Below are 21,597 nucleotides of genomic sequence, written 5' to 3'. Positions count from 1 at the left end.
CAGAGATTAAATAGAAACCACCTGGATGAATGAATTTTCACCACCCCCAGAGTCATGAAAAACAACTTTCCCAAATAAAGTTTGTCTGTCTTTTCACGTGGGCAGGTGCACTGCAATGCAATTAAATTCACACAAGAGGTCAGTGTGACACTTTATATCCCTAAATGTGTTAAAGCTTCCACTGGAGTTTAGATTCTGAAGGTCAGTTTACACAACAGTGAAACAAGGGTCAGTAACAACAACTAAGTCAATGTCAGGTTTACGATCTGTAATGGAAACATCACTCAAATTCTCACAAGAACTGCAGGTTTGGGCATATATGAATTCTGACATCAGAGCTATTCATTAATCATATGAATGATGCATCTGTAAATCTGTAAAAGATCAAATCAAATTTTCACACTGGACATTTTCTAAATGGACGCTGGTCTCCAAGTACGGTCAAGTCCAGCAGCTAATAGGATTGTAAATCAGAATACAACTGAACAAAAGCATTCACTGTTGAGCAATTGTATCCATTTTTATACAATTTTTAGAGGCTAACAAACATCATTTTAAATATAAGTATAGTTGGTTACTTGGTTATTGTTGGTTAAGGTATACTTGGTTGCTGCTTGTTTGTGGGCTCGATCAGGTGACTGACTTGGCTGTTGAAAAATGTTCCATTTTCTTTGCCTTTAGACACTCTTTTGCAGTTTGCTTTGGGTCATCATCCATTCCACTGTCTGATCAGTTTTGCAGCAAGTGACTGAATCTGAGCAGAGAGTATAGCTCTGTACACTTCACAGTTCATCCTGTTACTTCTATCAACATTCACATCATCAATAAACACTAGTGGGGAAAAATCCCTTCATGTGCACTGACTCTAATCAGACCTCACATAAAGAGTTACCATAGACAGAAAGGGAAGTTCAATACTTGGAATCAACTGCAGGTCTTTTATCCTCTTAATTTGTCATGAAATATCAAGGGGGCTGGCCTTGCTAGGCCATGGAACTGCTTGTCAGTCAATTGTCCCATTACTTTCGAAGCTCTGAAATGAAGGACTGTGTATAAAAAAATAAACATTTAATGATTTAATCTAATCTTTAATTTAATGCCTCAAATTAACGTTCACATCTTGATTTTGTGATCTGAAATACGCTTTGGTGGTGGTGTACAGAGAAAATTGCTCATCAAAGTGACTTCTTCATCTGTCATCTAGCATTACAGTCAATTAAAATGTTTTATAAACTGTGTTGGACACTTTTAAACCGTAAAACCTGCATAGAATTCCTGAAGAAGTGCCATTTGATCATTTAGCATTTCTTGTTGACATGTTCTTTACGAGGTCAGATTTGGGTTGTTTTATCTGCACACATTTTTAGTCTTTTTTTTTGACAAATACAGCAGGACAAATTACTCTCAGGATTCACATGCAGATTTCCTATTAACTAAACCCCATTTTTGAAAAATAACCGTCCACGAGTGTGCTGAGCACATGAAATGTGTATACATGAATTGTTGAATGAAAGCACGACAGCGTTTAAGTGTTTGTAAGGATATGGTAGATGCAGAAATGTTGCTCCCGCTGTGCATTACACACATACAAAGAGCACAATGTGATATTAAGCCGCTCAAGAATCACAGTATGTTCTGGTGCACAGCACAGCCTAGTGGTCTACCTCTGCAACTGCATCAATAACTCGATCCACAACATTACAGAAAGGCAATTATACTTTATTCAAATTATGAACAAGGTACAGGTATGTAGAGAATATTTACTTTAAAGGTCCCATTTAATGTAAAGGACCTCTCATGCTATGACAATACAGTGGTATGTGTTCAGTAGTTAGCATGCATTTAGGAGGAAAAGAGCCCGCCCCCCCGAAAGCTCTTAATAAAATTGATTACACTACAGAATGCAAAATTGTGTGAACAATAAAGGTTAATCACTTAGCCTGACCATTCTGGCAACAATGGGCAGGTCTATTGAAACCAACTACAAGTTTAAATACTGTATAAAATATTTATCATACAGTTGTTTTTTGTGGCTTGCACCCCACATTCACACTCAAACAGTAGCTCACTTTACTCTTGTTGGTTATGGAAAATATTCACACCAAAGGAAATGCATCTGTCTTCTTATGTTCATGACCACAAATTAATCTGACAGTTAACAGCAACTTACAGTAGGTGCACTATGTTACAACTATGTGGTAACAGTCCACAATCCAGAGCAAACTGAAGATAAACGTTATTATTTGTTGGATATCTTCCCCGAAATTACACTTTAAAACTAATTTTAACCTTATTGGAAGTCTAAAACCAAAGTGCATGTCCCTACGCTCTACGGTGGATATCTTTTTGGGAAAAAAAAAAGATACATGAGCAAAAATAATTAACCACATACAGCCCTCTAGATTCAGCTCAGTGGGTGTGGACGGTGTACATGACAGGTATCTGACAGGGCGTACCGTTGCACCATAAAGTTACACCATGTGCATAGTACTCGTCTTAAAAAACGGACATACAGTACAGTTCAGAGTGACATGCAAGAAGTAAGTACAAAAAAATTCCAGTCCCTTTCTCATACATTCAACACGTTAGTGCTGAAGTAATTAGTGTGTGGAAGCATTGAATGTAATAACTACTTTCAATATCGTGCTAATACGCTAAGTTAACTAAAGACACACTGATGAGGGAAACCAATGATGGCTCAACAAAATGTACAAATGTGTGGGAGGAAAAAGAAATACTGGCAGTGGCCAGTGGTACCCCTCAGCCTCCTACTAGATGCACCTGTGGTCTGAATTTCAAAATCCTACGTCACCTTGTTCTCGAGTTATCACATTTACATTTCAGAAAACTTGAGCTCTGACCTTGAGGTCAAGATCACTGAGATTTAAACCCGTCAGAGATTTTTAGTAGCTACAATTTGAAACTCCTGCGTTGCTTCATTCTCAAGTTATCGCATTAATAAACTTGAGCATCCTGGCAGGGTGACGACAACCCCCATCAGCCTTTTACTGCTGAGGCATAAATGATTTAATGCTTTAGGACTGAAAATGAAGCTCGTTAATAAATATAAAACAAACCTACTTTAAAAGTTGAAATATTTGCAGAGTTGTGTACAGCCCAGACCAAACACTTGGACAGATATGTCATGCATAGATTTGTACAAAAAGTCTGCATTTGCACTATGCTTCCATTCTAAACTCACTTCAGCAGCCATTTCTAATAGATCAGCATTATTTATTTATTTATTTTAATTTATCATAGTTTACAAAATGACTTTTTTTTGGTGCTCTGAAATGTGCAGCTTTAACATAATATCAGTACCTCCTACAATACAAAAACAAAACTAGTAAAAACCTTCACAAGTTTTTTGTTGTTGTTTTTTTAAGCTTGAGGTTCAATTGTGATTTTCTGTTTAATTTGTCTGCATACAGACCTCAACTTGGAGAAGTGAAACAAATACGTGAACACAGTGAAATCATGTGACGCTCGGTATCCGACCACAAAGCCCGTTTTTGTCTAAACGGACCGATTTACAGCTTCAACAACACGTTTAACCTACAGAATCATTTTGAACTAACACATTGTGTTTTCCCCCCAAAGTCATCAGGTAGTACCTCACCTTCACCTTCACGCAGGATTTATAGCAAACACCTAAAAATCACATAATTGTACATTTTAAAAAGATTCACCAGAAGCACTAGATCTTTAAAACAAGGAAAGAGGAAGGATGACTTTTTTATGCCCTCTTGTATGCAGCAATGAATGTTATTATTCACAAAGCACTATATCAACTGTATTAAAGCTTTCTGAAAGCTATTGATTGTAGTAAATGAGAAAAAAACAAAAGTAATGCCTGTACAACAATGTAACTGTTTAGAAATAGCTTATACAGTGTTTGCATTGGGAAAGTAAACACATGCATTCGGTGAAGTAAACATTTTTTCACTCTCCTTTTTTTCCCCACTTTGGGTAAACTCTATAGATACTTCACTCTAAAATGTGTTACCAAACTGGGCACTGCTACCACGAAGCAGAGTGAACCAGACAATCGTTTTTAAGAAAACTGCTTATTTAAATGTTGGTGGTGATGGCGGAGGCAACCATCCCGCCCCCCCACCCAAAACCCCCCTGCCAAAAACAGATTATTCCTTCGTCCCGTATACCTGAAACACAAGTGGCTAGACTATGATAAAACCCAAAACTGTACAGCTTAAGCCTGAGACAAAGCATGCTAGGACTATAAGAGCATGCAGGGTAGGAGAAGGAGTGGGCCAGGCAAAAGGGGGCTCAGGTTGAAAGTAAAGGAGGATGCCCCACCCTTGGATGGTTTCCATGTTACAGTTTAAGTCCCATAACCTTAAATTAAACTGTGTAAGAGGACAGGACAGAATAAAAGCTTAGAAAGTGATCATCAAAGTGCCTTTGAGCTGTATTTCCTCCCTTTTGTTAGTGTCTGCCACACTTGACCACCTCCCAAGAAATCATGTGTGGGCTGCAAGTATAAAACTGTGAGTAAAGGGGTTTTGTGCTGTGTGATTGCAGGCAGCCAGATGCCAGCGTGCATATTAAACCTCCCGCATCAGGAAAGAGTCTCATCCTCTCCCACGTAGGGCAGGTTCATACTTCTCATCCCGTCACCGCTTTCCTGTTTCCTAAGTAACACAGCAGAGAGGCAGCGTTAGTTATAGCAGTGCTGTAGGCTCGCTGTCATTCCTTTTTCACTGAACAGAGAAAATAATCAGCTACTATTAAGCACTGTTTATTAAGTGAAAGCAACCATTTAGCTGTTACATGGCAGAGTACACTGAGTTCATTTCTACAGCAGATACGGTGAAGGAGAGCCCAAGGAAAGGGGTTAAAAAAAAAAAAACAACTGGTGAAAGTGGGGAAACGATATCTTAAAAAAGTAAAGATGGCATTAATTTACAGGCATGTCCTTTCATTAAATGTCAAGACTGCTTCATGCAAGGGAAAGTAAAAACACATGAAGATAAATGGATGCTCTTGGCCCATGATGAACTGAGTGTGGACAAAAATGCTTTTTATTTTGACTTGACTTTTAAAATGCTTCTTTAATTTGTTTTGTTTTGTGGGTCAACCCAGAAAAAAAACCTAATACCCTAATGAACCCTCTGTGATAAAGGACATTGTTCTGTGTATCAGCTGGTCACCTGCTGTTCGCGTAGTTTTGTTTACACTCAGTAGCTTATGTGCGTCCTAATTTATCTTCCACTATATGAATGCCTAATTGAATGACATATTTACAGTATTTCCCCGCTACACAGTTCATACTACACCAAAAGCACCCTGAGACACAGATTACGACAGGAAATTGGATTGTAGGTACTGAAGGTTCTTAAGTGAAGCTCAACATTCCCTAACACGGCTTCTCCAAACGCCCCCAAACCACCAGAGGTTAGTTAACAAATGTGATGCACAGGAGTATTTGACCATCACCACCATACTGGGAGACAGCTGCTTATATCATGCCAGCGGGTCTTAAAATATTCTCTCGACCACTTAAACAGCATTACAGCAGGCAAGAGCTATGCCAGCATTATTTACCTTTTTTGGTTACAATGAATGTAGCAGTATCTCACACTGCCTGCTCTGCCTTTCCTACAGGGCAGGAGAAGGGGGAGAGAAATAACAACAGGCTACCAACAGTCTTTCAGACAAACTACTCGGCAAGCCTCGGCTGGCTCTGCTGCTGCCTTTTTCTAAGGAGTTTAGAGACTGTAGTGTTTTTGTAAACAGTGCTTACGTGAGGGTTTGCCCTGGAGGACACAAACTGCTGCGGTCCTCTTTCCGGCCCCAGTCAAAGGGGTTTCCGAAGGATCGCTTCCTGAGCATAGTTCTTACCAGGATCTTCAAAAAAGTAAACAGTGCTTAGTAATGTAAAGATGAAAAGCTTCAATTTTAAACATTTTAAAAATTTCCTTCATTTTAGAACCCTAACAATGAGAACACAGCTAAAAAACTGATTTCTACTAGATGTTATTGTCCTACAAAACAGTATGCAGTACTCATCTAACACCACTATATCATTAATATGTAATTCGTGTTTAAGAAAATGTTTCTGCTGTGATAACAGATGGCAATGTCGTGGTAGATCTGATGAATTTTGAAGTCAGATGTATTCTGCGTTTGTGACTTTTAACTTTTTTAAAGTTAAAAGTCAAACAAAAATGTTAAACAACATTAATTAATGTAGCTAAAGAAAATAAATTTTTTTTGAAAAAATGAGTCATGCATCTGCTGTAGCTCAAAGTGTTGAAAGAGGAACTGAGTAGGTGCAGTGCCTCAGCTGTGGGATGGTGCAATGTGACTGAAATTCTTTCTCGTCTTTCGGCTGCTCCCCTTAGGGGTCGCCACAGCGGATCATCTGCCTCCATCTCACCCCATCCCTAGCTTCCTCTTCTGTCACACCAACGCTCTACATGTCCTCCTACATTACATCCATAAACCTTCCCTGAGGTCTTCCGCTTTTCCTCCTGCCTGGCAGCTCCATCTTTAACATCCTTTGCCCAGTATATTCACTATCCCCCCTCTGCACGCGTCCAAACCATCCCAGCCTTTCCTCTCTAACTCTGTCTCCAAACCACTCAACCTGAGCTCTGCCTCTGATGTGCTTATTCCTATTCCTGGTCTCTCCTAGGGAAAATCTCGACATTAACTCGCCAAACCATATATCATAGCAGGTCTCACTAAGGTATTATAAACCTGGCCTTTCCCCCCTGCTGCTATCTTTCTGTCACAAATCACCCATGATATTTATCTCCCACATCACCCTGCCTGCATGGTCTTCTTCACCTGCACTTTAGATGGTTGACCCCAAGTATTTAAACTCATCTACCTTCACTACCTCTACTCTTTGCAACTTTGCTGGGTTCTGTTTCATAAGTTGCTAAAACACTCTGTTGTGCTAACTAATTAAGCTAATTTATACTAATGCAAATTTGCTAAGAAATAATCTTTTACTCCCAATGGAGCATTCATTCTCTCTGGTACTTTTTATTACTCTTTCATTGTAGCCAAGTTGCCCATAAATGATACCCAAATGTGATATTTCCTGTTATGACACCAAGAGAAAAGCAAATTAGGGTCTGAAGTGACTGTAATGTTTTTTAATGTTTTTGTGAGACAAAATTAGTTCACAAACTCACCACTGTTGCCAGGCTGGGGATGTGTTTAACAGAATTCTCCACTTCCTCCTCGGTTACTTCAATAAGCATACAGCAGTTATCGTCCTCAGGGGGGAGTGGCTCAGCACCGTGCCTTGTCACCCATGGGTGTACCTGGACACAAGCGCAAGGCAAAAAAAGGAGTTCTTTGGGTAACCAGATTATGTGTCACACATATAAACTTAGTCATAGTGTCTTTGGAGGCACAACAGTAAAAATTTACTAAGGCTGAATCTAAGTGCAAAATTATATTTGTTAGATCAATGTAAGCTATTCATTCATATCTATAAATATATGTAAGCTGCTATAGATTATACTTTACAGAGCAAACAGTTGATTTATGAATTTAATGACATAAAATACTGTAATGTCCAAACAAAAGAACAACAATCCTTTTTTTTTCATTTTATGTGTGTGATATTTAAACATGACACACGGCAACCAGCAGCTACCCGTGTGTTTACCTTAATCTGTGGGATCGTTATCCTGGTCTCTGGATTCTTGTCTAGCATTTTCAATAACAAATCCTTGAGATCATCTGATATGTCGGCACTGTTGTAACGAAATCAAATTAGACAACTGAGTAAATATGTTATTGAGAAAGTGCCAAAATTGTGTATTTAATTTAATAAATACGCTATTTATACAATAAACACTGGGAACAGCCATCTGTTAAAAGAGCAAGGCAGAACCTACTGTTCTGGTAACACCACGGGTTGTGTCTTGATTTTTTGATGAAGACTGAGAATGCGCTCATCCATAAATGGACACTGTGAATACAAAAAAATGTGTTGATTTTAACAGGATCACTAGTACCAAAAAATGTTAATGTTTTTACAATTCCCCACACTCACCTCTCCAAAGACGAAGCAATACAGCGTCACTCCCATGGCCCAAACATCCAAAGCCTTAGCAGAAAAGCAAAACAGGTTTAATTTGATGTGAAAATGCTTTTTGGGTAGCTGAGATGCAAAATTTCATAAATGTTTGGAAAGCAGGAACATTCTAATGGAAAAAGAAAATCAAAATCAAAAGTTCTTGCATTTCTGAAAGTCATCCCAAGAGGGCACTAGTTAGCCGAATACTGCTTCACCTTTCCAGAGAAGTTCTTTCTGGTCTCAGAGAGCGTTTCAGGAGCAAGAAAAGCGGGAGTTCCAACTGTGCTGGTCAACAGGGCGTCGGCTCCCTCAAACTGGTTACTAACTCCAAAGTCTGCAATCTTGATGTGTCCATCTTCTCCCACCAACAGGTTAGACGGTTTGACGTCTCTGTGGATGATCCTCTGGTAATGTACTATTAACAGAAAAAGCGAACAAAGAAACTTTATTACAGCAATCGGGTCACATTTGTAGTATTCAGTTTATGGCAGAATTAAGATGTTCTAATGGTGAAAAACTAATTTGCCGGCTTGACCATTTTTTTTAATGGTTTGGACTTGTGAAGAAGAATCTCTGGCAGCGTAGTTAGACAGCTAGGTAGAGGTTTGGTAAATTATAATAAATTATGTCCACACTACCTGGTTAAGATGTGAAAATGAGAGTTAAGTATGCTTTAATTATTTAAACTGTTTTTTAACTAATCTACCTGCGCCATGACTAAAACAAGCCTACTTTGTGTCCATCCCTGCTTGCACTGATATGCATTAAGAGCCACTGAAATGATGTGAAATGAACTTTGTGGAGTGTTGATAGAGTCAAGAGCAGCTCAGACGAAGGCCTTGTGTAAATGGCAGGGAAGAGCTGTAGAAGGACAGCACTTGATTATACAATCAGAGCTTCATCTTCTTACCACAATCATAATTCTAATGTACAAGCATTAGCAGACTTTTATCTCTATAGGGACATGCTGATACTATGCAACATCACTGTAATGAGCTAGTTTTTAAACAAAACTATTAGTATGGGAAAAACATCTCTGGCTGATATTTTTCTCCAAAGAGAAGACTGAATTAAAGAAATGACGCAACACATTTTCAGAATCTGTGGTCTAAGCTGTATTTGTGCTATTATTAGTTCACCTGGTCAGGAAAACCTGGGCTACCAGAATGCAAAGGTGATGTCATATGAATATATACAAAGCTATATGACAAAGGAAAAATTAAAATGAAAAACTGAATCTCAGAATTTTGTCCAAACAATAATGAAAAGGATATTCAACTTTTGAAATTGGTGCCTCTACATCTGACAAGTATACACTCACACTTTGTTAGGAACACCTGATAACCTGCTCGCTAACACAAATATTTAATCAGCCAATGGCAGCAACCCAGTACCGTTCAGCAATGTAGACATGGTCAAGAAGACCTGCTGAAGGTCCAGCCGAAGAACGGAGACCGGAGAAGAAAAGTGATTTGAGTGAGTTTAAACGTGGCATGGTCGTTGGTGCCAGATGGGCTGGTCTAAATATTTCAGAAACTAATGATCTACTTGGATTTTTCCACACACCTTTATTAATCACCTTGTTGAATCTATGTCATGCAGAATAAGATTAGTTCTGAAGGCATGAAGGGGTCCAACCAAGTATTAGTAAGGTGTACCTAATAAAGTGTCCACTGAGTGCTTTATTTTGTACAAACTGAAAAACATTTCAAGAGTAGAAAAACTGTCACAGTCAGCGTGACCAAGGTAAACTTGTTTAATGAGCCATTTTGATGTCGTACACAGTGCTGGCGATCTTGGTGGGTTAACAACATAAAATCTGTTGAGTAAAATTAATTCACTTTGCAAGTCAGATTAAATCTATCTACACATGCATAATAAACACTAATGTAGTCACAGGGTAGGTGGAAGAGTAGCAGGAGGTTTTGAAGACTCACAGTACTCGATTCCCCTGAGAAGATCCTGGAAGTAAAAACGTGCCTGGTCCTCACTGAAAGGCTTATCTGTTGGCACCTCCATCACAGCCCTAGATACACAAGGTACAACATCAACAGATACACACACAAACACACTCAATTACCAATCATAACTAATGACACTGGGCTCATTCCAGTGTCACAATCATTACCATATAAGAGGCTTAGCTTACCCTTGCTTCACCAGCTCAAACACTGTAACAGAAAACAAAGGAGGTTAGCGAGGACAAGCAAACTAAAAAAAAACCCCACATCTTTTAAAGATGAGGTTAAAATTGACTTTGTTTTATGCTTGCTTTATGCATGCATAATGATTATGTGATGTGTTGTTGTCTGGCCACAACATACCCATGTACAGATGGTCCTCACCGGGGTCATCCAAAACCTGGCACCACAATGAAGAGGAATGGAAATGTGTGAACACACAAAGATACAAACAGATACACAATAGATCATCTTTTTATCTTTTGTACCAGGCAAAGTTAAATATACCTTCAGTGGAATTTCTAATAAGTATACATAGAGTAGAAAGATAGTTTTACATCTAACACAATTTATGTACATTTTAAGGTTCTTCAAAATGCCATTTCTGTTTTTTTTCCTTTGTCAACTTATTTAAAATTAGCGTAATACCAATAAGTAATCCTTAGAGATCAAATGAAAATATCTACGTTTTACAAGATTACTCACTTCTACTAGTTTGACTACATTAGGGTGGTCAAGCTTTTTAAGGATGGCAATCTCTTGATAGACTCGCTCCAGCGGCCCTTTAGGTTGGGCAGGCCCCTCGGGAGCGGCTCTTGCCCCACGAGGAGGAGGTCTCCCTGATGGAGGAAAAAGGGGACAATATGAGAAGGGTAGAGAGACAGGATAAAGATGGAGTCAAATCCTAAGTATTGGTATGTGCTGTTAACATTAACATTATCATTACAGACATTACAGATGCTCTGCTGTGTTAACCATATGGTCCTGAATCTAAGGAGCTTGGAAAGAAGCTGACTTTTTGAAGATGTTTCATCTCTCATCCGAGAAGCTTTTTAACACTTTGGCCATGTGATGAGACACATGATCAACAGTGGGTCAACCACCCTCTTAAGGGAGAACTTCCACTCGGGTTTAAATACCTGGGACTCTCCACCATTGGTTTTGAGAACTGAAGAAGCTCCTCAGATGAGAAGTGACACGTCTTCAAGAAATTTAAAGAAATCCAGTCGCATTTCTTTCCAAGCTCTTTAGACTACCCTGAACTGGATGACTGAGACCTTACACAGAAATATGGCCCTGACTCCAAACTTACGTGGAAAACCTGCCTGCCTCATCAGCCTCTTCTTGGAAAGCACCTTCATCGCCTACAGCACAGAGAGGGAAACTTAGTTGGATTGCAACAGGTTAAGAGAAACAGAATGAGTCCAGCAGCCAAGAAAGCCAAAGAAAAGAGAAACAGCAGCATGCTTACAGGTTTCTTACACCCTACACCTAGAAATTCCGTAGCTTGAAAATGCTTGGTGTGTTTGTCACTGCTGTCACTGTAGACAGCTTTTCTCAATCGTGGTGTGAGATGATTGAAATATGAGCCATAGCAGGCACATTTTCTGCACATTTACATTAAACAGCATTTCAACTGCACTACACCGTCTATCAAGTTTGGTATTTAAGTGGTTACATGTCATAAAGAAAGCCCAACTCCATTCACTACACAGTGTTTTCAAACATCAAATTTCGTCTGGAGGTGCAGACAGGGGTTAACGAGAAGTCTGGGTGGCAGGGTGGAGTCATGTGCCTCAGCTGACCCGAGAGCGATTGAGAGCGCAACCTCCCTGACCCAGAGGAAGGGAAGAAAGCTGACCACCAGCTGGGAAGACGATAAGAGCAGAACAGCTGAGAGATGCTCTGCGATGCGGATACACGCAAGTCTCCCACCTGCATTGCAGCCATTAAGTGAGTGAGCTTTGGGATCTCTTAGCCATGTCTGCATTCCAAGACTTGTCACAGTGGAAGTGGACCAACAGTTTCTTGTGATTTCTCTTGCGTAAAGATTGTTGACATACTGTTGAATTGTACTTTCTTTTTCTTTTATTTGAGAGCCCGTTTTTGACTGTGCAGACACTGATACAACTGTATCTATCCCTCGTCTAGATAGATCTTTCTGACCAATGTCTCTCTCTCTCCACCAGATTATGTCTTCAAAAATTGCCAAAGTTGACAGGAATTTGTATCAGACTTGAAGAGAAAGCACGGTGTGTAACAGCGGCATTGTTTGGTGAATATTTTCCCTATTCTTTAATAACTTCAATGCCCTCAGTTATTATGGCAATGATATAATCACCGAATGCGACACGAGGCCTTTGTCACTCGGGAAGAATGTTAAAATAATCCCTGTGTCATTGTCAATCGCTATCATGCAGCTTAATGAGAACTGCAGCAATAATCAAGAATGGCAAAAACACAAAAGCCTGAAATGATGTGTTATTACATTAGTCAATGAGCTGAATTATCTGGAGACATTTTCACATGCAGAGGCTCCACATCAAATCACACCAGTAAATATTACAAGAGCGGTTGATTATTGCAAAGTTAACCAGCGGTCGCCTGGCCTGTGATAAGGAAATAAATCACATCTGGACTCGCGTGTGGATTACAAACTCACATAGTATGTGTTGTCATCCTCATTGTAAGCCAACTTGACAACACCATAGGAGCCCTGTTCAGAAACAAGCAAAAAAGAAAACATGAGGGAAAAATCCGAAAATATACATATATATATTAGTGCTGTCAGTGTTAATCTCGTTAAAATGACGTTAACGCCATAACCGCATTAACGCCATTAGCGAGTTAGCGCGGATCGCCCCGTGATTTTAACGAGATTAACGCTGACAGCACTAATACATATATATATTAAGCAGTTAGTTCTTAATGTGACACTAAAAGTGTAACGCAAACTTTAGGAATACATAGATACACACAGGAATAAATACACAAACATAAACACACAAGGGAATTGAGTGTGCTGACAGAGTACACTGAATGATTAGCAGCTGCTTCAAAGTGAGAACAGAGAAATTCAAATCATCGCTCCCCTCTCTCTTTCATTTTTGATTTCAGGCTAATTAAGGAAACTGGATCTGGTTTATGCTATCAAGCTTCCCTGCCCACACACAGGAAATTCAGGATAAAAAGTAGGCCTAATTACAAGCCTGTGTGTACGAACAAAAACAAACAGAGAGAGAGAGAGGGCAGTGTCGGTTCCTGCTGGGGGAGCAGATTGCAGATTGGAGAGATAGCACACAGCTCATCCTACAGTCCTGGAGATAAACTGATAACACAAGTCTCTCCAACAATTCCAAAAGGCTTTAACTGTCTCCACTGTGCGCACACATTAAAATGTCTACCTACATACAGAAATACACACACATTCTGCCTTAACAATGCCCACAATCTAAAACATTCATATAGGCACACACACCCACTCACTCATACATACACACACCCACTCACTCATACACACACACACACAAAGCCTTGCACAACCCTTAGAGAGCGCTATTTATACCAGCCTCTCATCCATCTTCCAACTCTCCCATGGCCTCGTGGTTTACACAGAGTTTGGGAAATGAGGACAGTCGGGAAGGAGGATATCAGAGACTGTTACTGCATGTCCTTGATGATGTGTGCTACTTGACAGACATCTAGTAGGCGGACGGGAGGAGAAAATGGAAGAGTCAGTGAAAGGGAGCAATCAGTGAGCTGTCTCTCATGGTACCTTTCCAATCTCATCTTTCAGCTTGTACTGGTTGAGTTGAACACAGTCCTTTAAGAGGGAGCGAGAGAGGGGAAAAAAGAAAACAATCGTCACATCATCATGAGTATTCCTACAAAATCTGCCTCAATGCTGTCTTGAACCTCAAATTTACCTTTAACACTTTCTCTCCATTAACATTTTTTAACATATTTCTTCATACCAGCCACTGATTTGTTGTCCTCTAAATCAGGACAATTACTCATTTTTTATGCAATCCAGTTTAAATAAACGTTCACTTCTAATCAATAATAAATTCAACTGTAATCAACAGGACTCGTCAAAGGCAAGAATGGATAAATCAGGAAAAATGTATATATATTTGAAAACTGTGTTTTCAAAACTCCTAAGGACACCTTAAAGCAGCGGTCCCCAACCTTTTATGCGCCACGGACCGCTTTATGCCCGACAATATTTTCACGGACCGGCCTTTAAGGTGTCGCGGATAAATACAACAAAATAAAACTAGTGCCGGTACCAAAAAAAAGAAGATTTATTCATAACACACGTGAAAGGACCCAGGAAAACCGAGTTAACGATAAAAACGATAACAAAATAACGCTGAAAACCGATAAAAACCCTGAAAACCAGACATTTCACACCTGAGCCTCAACTCTCGCGGCCCGGTACCAAACGACTCACGGACCGGTACCGGTCCGAGGCCCGGGGGTTGGGGACCGCTGCCTTAAAGTACCAGTACACAACGACAGAATCACAGTTAAATTATAGTAGAGCTGCTAATCTAAACATTTGTGTTTTTTGTTTTGAACAACAGAGAGGAGCTGACAGACGTGGGAAGGCTCTGGTACCAAAGGTACTGCTTTTCAGTCAAACGCATTGTTAAAGTAGAATGATAAGTGAAAGGGTTAATCTAACATCATGTAGATGTCATGTAGGTATCGTCAAGATTTAAGCATTTGTACTACTCTTCCTGATACTTCTCTTCGCCATTGTCATTAAGAGCTTGGTGTGTGTGTTTGTGCTAGGATATTTTGAAGCGTGTCAAAGAGACAGCTTAGCAGTACAAAGGCTGTGAGAGAAAAAAGCTGTTCTGGAGTAAGAACAGGGAAGAATTCAATAGATTTTCTTCAGTATGAAGGGCAGAGCTAATAAAGTTGGAGCTTATTGATATTACAGTCTTGGCTCCCATTCCAAAGGCTGTCCCACACATCATTAAAATACATTTCTAAATGTCATTTATTTGACTGCTCCTCTCTAGACTGCAAGACATATCTGCAGGATATCTCTAAATATTTCACCTAATTAACCTTTTATCACTTTCAATATGTAATTATGAGAAAGCAAAAAGTCTCTTCAGCCTGCTGCTCTGAAAAGTCCTAACTACAACTACATGTAACAGCTACACAGCTACATCTACTTAGACTATAAAACCTTACCTTTGTGTCCACAAAGCTTGCTCTTTATCACTTTGCTGCTGATTTTAAGACAAATGCACATGTAGTTCTTACTTTCAGACAGCTGTGGTATTATTTATGACACACTAACATGTGTGGGGCACTTTAGTGCCTCGCTCTGTGTCATTAGTTAGGTTATCCATGTGTAATGGTTTACGCAATACACAGTGCTGAAGGGAATACAATGAGTCAGATGGTGCAAAAATTACATAAATATTATGGCATATGCTGCAACCTCATTATAACTCATATTGACTTAGCACTCATGGTAGATATTAAACTACTGCTACCAATATGGCTAACACTTATTATACACTATATTAAACACTTATTTTTCTCCATTTAACGCAGGCTGAGACACATTGCAAGCTACAAAATCCTTATACCATTAAAACTGAAACTAAATTAGCTTTAACGCTTTATCATACCTGGAGGTCTGTGATGGAAACACTATGGGACTCCACAGTGGGCCGGCGGGGCAGGCGTGGAGAAGAATGAGGTGATGTGATGGGGGAGTACGGTAATGATGGATAAATATAGCGCCCATTAAGTCCCGGTGAGCTACAGGGTGAGGTTGCCGTTTGTGAGCGCTCCTGCAGAGAGAGTTTCCTGTCTGAAAAGTTTAACCTTCCCCTTTGCTCTTGGCTTCCGGGTAGTAGAGCTTCTGGCCGACCAACTGTATGGGACAGAAGGTCACAGGATGGAGTCCGGAAAGGTGCTGCCACAGAGGAAGCTGGCTCCGGGGTCTCTGAACTGTCCATTTCTTCTACCTGACATGAGATGGATTTGAATGGTTTATACTTCTCTTATTTACTAATCATCCACTTCATATCCTCTATCCACCTGCACCTTGATGTACTTACGGTTCTACTAGACACAGATTGTTATATGAAAAATCCTGTTAAACCTTACTCTTCATACAGTAGACATCAACCTGTCCAGTATAAACCCTTGCCTTTGTTGTTCTTACCTCTTCCTCCCCAGCCTCTCCAGGTGGTTGGCTGGGTTCATACTCTGTTACGACAATTAGGGACTCCATTGGATCCGGCGAGGGTGTCTCAGAGTGAGTGTTTAAAGGTGGGGCAGGACAGCTGCACAGTAGATCAGGCAACGGCTGAGAGGGTTGCATTGGATTTGCATGACTGCTGCAAGAGGCTGGAGGCTCAGCAGATGGCCAGGGGGTTACATGACAAGGAAACATGGTGCCTCTTCACAAAGACTGCCAACCACTGCTCCATCAGATGGGAACGTATGGGGAATGTCTCCTAATCTATGACAGCAAACTGAAAAATGAGAAAGTGCATGTGATTAATACTTCACACCCTTACAACTACTGTGTTATTTTATTTTTTTTTTATTATGGCCATTTCCTCCTGAAGTATGCTGCAGATAGTCCGTTCTTACACTATCCCAGAGGTTGTACTCTGAACCTTGTAACCTCTAATCTACAATTATGTCTGCAATCATGCAAATGATTCACGGTTTAATAGATTCATGTGGATTCACCAATGAAGCTTCAGCAGGCCCTTTTACCATAAAAGCTTATTTCTCTGATTGCTTGTTAAGATTCAAAACCACTCAACTTTCAAGATATTTTCACTATGTTAAAGTATCCTTATATTTATTTATATAAATATATATATTTAATAAATTAGATTTGGATTTAGGGGAATAAATATATTTAAAAATGCATATAAACTAATAACACATAGTACACAAATATCCTTATTATCTTTATTGAGGTGCAAAGCAATACATCTACACATTATCTCATCATCAGCAAATATTAATTAAAGCAATAGCAATATTCTGTGTTTGTAAAAGATGCAATTTCCTATTCACACAGTCCCTTTTGCCAGAGTTCTCCTAGTAACATCTGCACAGTCACCTGGACTACTAGAAATGAGGTTGCACATTAGTCTTACACTTCACCCATGATTTGGGTGAAGCCAGATTAAACAAACTACTAAACCTCAGTTCCACTATTAATAATTTTAGCTTAATGCACAGTAAGCCAACTTCACTGAAAGGTGCATACTTCCCCTGTTTTTGAACTGGCGCCATACAACTTTAAACTGTGAACTGGGAGCCGAAATTAAGAAAAACAGAGGTTGGCTGTTTCTTTTCAGCCAAGAATAATTTAGGGCTGGCATAAATCCTGTGACAAAGTATGGTAAAATTTACATGTAAGGTTCAATTATCCACAGAGCCTGAGCAGCACGACCCAACTTGTGGGTGTAATGAAAAGGTGTGGGATAAACAATCAGGGATGCTGTTCACTGGCTCTGAAACATAAGCAGATAGGGCTGCTTCCATAAGAAACATCCATGGTGCAGAAATTTTCCCACACGTTCTGTTAGGTGATAATTAATTCAGGCAAATGCGTCCAGTATCGCAAACTACAGATACAATGCATCTATAAAAGCAAGGGCGCAGTCTGCTTTTGATGTTGGCAACAGCAGCATGGTGGTTAATTTTTATCTGTGAAGCATCTAACCAAAACCATTTCTTGCATAATTAAAAGAGGCTAATTTCCATCTTGAAATCCGCTCAGTTTATTATTTGCATATTACGTGACAGAGAAATGGAGACAGGAGAAAAGAGAAGAAGAAAAAGAAACATACAGATCCCCTATATTTCTGTCATGGTTTTGACAGGATTGTGGCACTGTCAGTGTGTGGGAGATGAGTAAACCTCACAGATACAGAGAAAAAAAAAACAAAGGGAAGCCATAAGGCAAGCAAGACAGTGGGAGATCCAGCCAAGCTCAGAGCGAGAACCATGTGTGGGAAGAAACACCCACTCCAGGTGGGCTCTCTTCTTTCACTGCCAACCTATATATACAGTACTATTGTGATGTAAACTGACAAAAGAGGAAAAGAAATGCTGCACATTACAGAATAACAGTTTAATAAGAAGGAACTGAAATTGCTGGGTGTTTTCACTGCCTAGTCTCTTTAGCCACTTAAATTGCCCTTTTAAAAAAATTACCACCTTGTGATTTTTTACATTTTTTTTTTAACTGTTATGTTTAAACATTTTCAAAACCACAAACTTCTCATTTCAGTTTTGCTGTAGAGGATAAATGTTGCTTATTTGCTTCTTTTTCTAGGTCAATTTAACACCTCTGGCTTTAATAACATCTGAAAACGTCTGAAATGTTATTAAAAGCAGACACTTTTTGGTTGGTTTTAATTCATTAAAAAAAGTATTCCGAGTAGAAGTGAGTGATAACTTACCCAGTTTGACCCACAGATACACAGATGACACAAAACAAGGCCTGTTTCCATGAAAACAAAAAAGTGTTTATGCATTATCATAACTGATGATGGCATAAACTCCTAACTTGACAGTATAACTGTTAGTCAGACAAGACAATATTACTGCAAATCTCGTTTCCCACCTAGAAAGTCTGGGTTTTCAGCAGGAGTTGTACTTGCATGCTTACATACTTTCCCCTAGGGATCAATAAAGTATTCTGATTCAGATTCTGAAATCATGATGAGTTGGTTTGATACAATATTTCGCATCCACTATTTGCTAAAGTCATTTTTGAAACTGCAAACTCCCAATTCCCTCGCACTAAAGATAAATACGCTACCTCAAAGGTCACCAAGTTTCTGTGATACAAGAGAACTGCACAGACTTCAATTTCATTTTTGTACAAAGACACTGTGCATCATTAATGACTGAACTGCTGGCTAAAGCCCAAAACTTCCCTGATCCCTGCGGATCACAGCAGCACGACGAAGAACAAGGAGTCAGATTTGAGCCTCGAGAAACACCAACAGATGCTGCCTAGCTCCAGATGCCATACCGTGCCTTTTACCATAACAAAAATCATGTGACCTGCCCGTCACTATCCGACCAGGAGAGGATGGGAGGGGAAGAGAGGACTTATCACAACTTGCAGGGGGTCCAAGCCATGTAGAGCATTAATAACAACACAGGCACTGTGTTATGGAAATACCAGTACAACACAGGGCCATCTGGAGCAGAGGAGGATCCCCAGCTTCATTAAAAGATCAACAGGGTTACACTGTCAGCGATGTCCGGCACCGTGCAAGAGATAAGCTCCTGTAAATGGAGGAATTATTGTCCTTGATCAACTTAGCTGCAGTGTTGCCACATAATCACAGCACAATTTAGAGAGAATCTGAAAAACTCATTTGGTGACCCAGACATTAAATTGAACTTATTTCAATTTTATTTATGTAGCAAGCTGCTTTGTATTGCAAGATAAAGACAGAGAGAAGCCCGCCAATCTGAGCCTCCTTGATACGAAAGCACTTGACAATGGTGGAGCAAAAGATCTCCCTTTTAACAGCCCTCCAGTGGATTCACGGAGGGGCAGCAATGCAAACTCCACAAAGACTCTGTGAAAATATGTATCAGTCATGCCCTACGTTACAATGGCACAAATCAAATATCAGCCATTTCCTGTTAAACGGTTTTAATGATATGACACAAGAGCCCCCGCCACAGAGGGGACAGAGATAGTAAGTGATATTTATACCATGGAAAGGATTAAGGAAACTGGGAGTAAAAGGTTAATGGGATTAATTAATGGGTGAAATATGTTAAACCTATTAAACTGGATTTTAATTTTCTTATTGTTTTTTTTTTTACTCTAACTTATTTATTTATGTATTATTTAAAGTGTGCACCTTATCTCTCTTTACCTCTCTATTGGACAGACTTAAAATAATCTGTAAACATATTTTACTAGTTCTGTCACCAGCCTTCAAAACATAAATTGCTGAATGAAAATAAAGAATTTCAATAATTATAATAATAATAATCATAATCATAATCATAATCATTAAAAAAATATGATACAAGTAAATTTAAAGGGCATTTTCCAGAATGAAGGTACAACACATTAAATGTGTTTCTACACATTTCTACTCTGTATCTACTGGAAGGTTAAGGCTAACCTTATAAAATAACCACTAAACCTACTATATCAAAGTTAAAGTTCAATTTATTCTGTAGAGTGATGCCAGGAGTTAAATGTGTCAAATAATATATATATATATATATATATATATATATATATATATATATATATATATATATATATACATATATATATACACACTTTAAATTGTTTTCCAAAAGACTAAAATTACTTGTATACAAGTAAACAAAAAATAACACAATGATAACTAAAATAAATAACATCGGGGACTCTGTGTGCCATCAGAGGCTTTCTCTCCTCAAGAATATGTCAGCGCAACTTCCCAAAAGCGATAACATTAGATGTTACCAGAGCCCAACATGAAGATTTGAGACTAAACCGAGACTCGTTGTCTCTGCAATTTCACAACCACACAAACAATCTTTGAGATAACCGATAAAGAATAGCACATGCAACTGGCACCACCGGGTTTCGTGTTACTTACACCCACAGATAGGAGCTGCTACATCGACTGTAAATGTCAAAGCGGTTAAGCTGCTCCGGTGTTGTTTAGGCGTTCACAAAGTCACCGCCGTCTCAAGTCTAAGCTAACTTAGCTCTGAGCTTCTAAGCCAACCAGCTCAGCTAACGTTAGCAGCTGCCTCATCTGGCAAGATACAGATGTTGTGGATGAAGGAGTCAGTGATGCTAGTACGTCCCAGTAACGTTCATGCTACAGCCGCTGGCAAAGATGCAGGAAGCAATCTTTTTTTTTTTTTTTTTTTAAAGAAAAAAGAAAGAAAGAAAACTGTATATATACTGTGTGATTTAACAAACAAAAACCTTACCTTGGCGTGTTATTTAGGCCTACAATTTAGAAATGTAAGGTTCCCTCTCCTTCCTCGTCTGCTGTGTGAGTAGCTTCTGCCCTGCAAGAGCTAGCTAGCTGTTTGAGAAACGGAGACTGTAACAGACTGATAACCGATATTTTCACGGACCAATCCAGCTGAGCACGCAGGTCCCGTGCTTCACATGGAGGAAATGTTAACGGCAGGCATTTAACGTAACGCTATTATGTGCTAACAAACAACCTAAGCTACTTCCGCTGAGGGCTACGTTGCCCTTTTGCCTTCTTTTATTTCACGAGTTCTAAATATAACATTGACGGTTCCTGGTCGTTTCTGCCTTAAATGCTTTATGACCTAGTAGCACCATCTTGTGGTGTACTGGAGAGTTGGACCTAGTAAAATAAACTGGCTTTGGCTCTTTAATGATGGGCCGATTTTATTTAGAGGTCTTATATAATAAGACTGTTATATTTAGGATGGCTGTGATGGCTACCAGGACACTACAGCCAAGCCACTCTCATTACACGTCCTTTGTGTCTATGTGGTTGCTTCTGATAGCCATTATCTTTAAATCATTAAGCTTCCGGCACTGTCTCCACA

General features: G+C 39.4%; 1 protein-coding gene across 3 annotated transcripts; it reads right to left on the bottom strand.

Moving 5' to 3' along the window:
* Nucleotides 1–1,698: 1,698 nt before the first annotated feature.
* On the bottom strand, nucleotides 1,699–21,326 carry camkk2 (calcium/calmodulin-dependent protein kinase kinase 2). Of its 3 annotated transcripts, none has more exons than XM_005451351.4 (18): nucleotides 20,998–21,326; nucleotides 16,220–16,532; nucleotides 15,678–16,019; nucleotides 13,799–13,846; nucleotides 12,686–12,739; nucleotides 11,336–11,387; nucleotides 10,729–10,862; nucleotides 10,387–10,423; nucleotides 10,212–10,233; nucleotides 10,000–10,088; nucleotides 8,278–8,477; nucleotides 8,039–8,092; nucleotides 7,881–7,954; nucleotides 7,649–7,736; nucleotides 7,167–7,298; nucleotides 5,765–5,868; nucleotides 5,566–5,619; nucleotides 1,699–4,652 (listed from the first exon to the last, which is right to left on the bottom strand). In XM_005451351.4, the coding sequence occupies exons 2-18, from the start codon at nucleotides 16,448–16,450 to the stop codon at nucleotides 4,580–4,582; spliced, it is 1,788 nt and encodes a 595-aa protein (XP_005451408.1). In that variant the 5' UTR covers nucleotides 16,451–16,532; nucleotides 20,998–21,326; the 3' UTR covers nucleotides 1,699–4,579. The 3 variants fall into 3 exon arrangements, with proteins under 3 accessions (XP_005451408.1, XP_005451409.1, XP_003444452.2); XM_005451352.3 differs by lacking the exon at nucleotides 20,998–21,326 and adding an exon at nucleotides 20,655–20,834; XM_003444404.5 differs by lacking the exon at nucleotides 5,566–5,619 and having other exon boundaries at nucleotides 20,998–21,324.
* Between the last annotated feature and the right edge of the window lie 271 nt (nucleotides 21,327–21,597).

The sequence above is a fragment of the Oreochromis niloticus genome, linkage group LG7, assembly GCF_001858045.2.
Source record: "Oreochromis niloticus isolate F11D_XX linkage group LG7, O_niloticus_UMD_NMBU, whole genome shotgun sequence".
NCBI classification, from domain to species: Eukaryota; Metazoa; Chordata; class Actinopteri; order Cichliformes; family Cichlidae; genus Oreochromis; species Oreochromis niloticus.
The sequence above is the reverse complement of the archived record's forward strand: the minus strand, read 5'-3'. Positions and strand labels throughout refer to the sequence as shown.

Excerpts from the sequence above, each read along its gene's own strand:
- camkk2 (XM_005451351.4), bottom strand. The coding sequence starts at position 16,450 with ATGTTTCCTTGTCATGTAACCCCCTGGCCATCTGCTGAGCCTCCAGCC. Across the intron at positions 11,388-12,685 it reads AGGATGACAACACATACTAT|GCGATGAAGGTGCTTTCCAA; the intron begins GTGAGTTTGTAA and ends TCTGTGCTGTAG. Across the intron at positions 4,653-5,565 it reads ATTCATTGTAACCAAAAAAG|GAAACAGGAAAGCGGTGACG; the intron begins GTAAATAATGCT and ends TGTGTTACTTAG.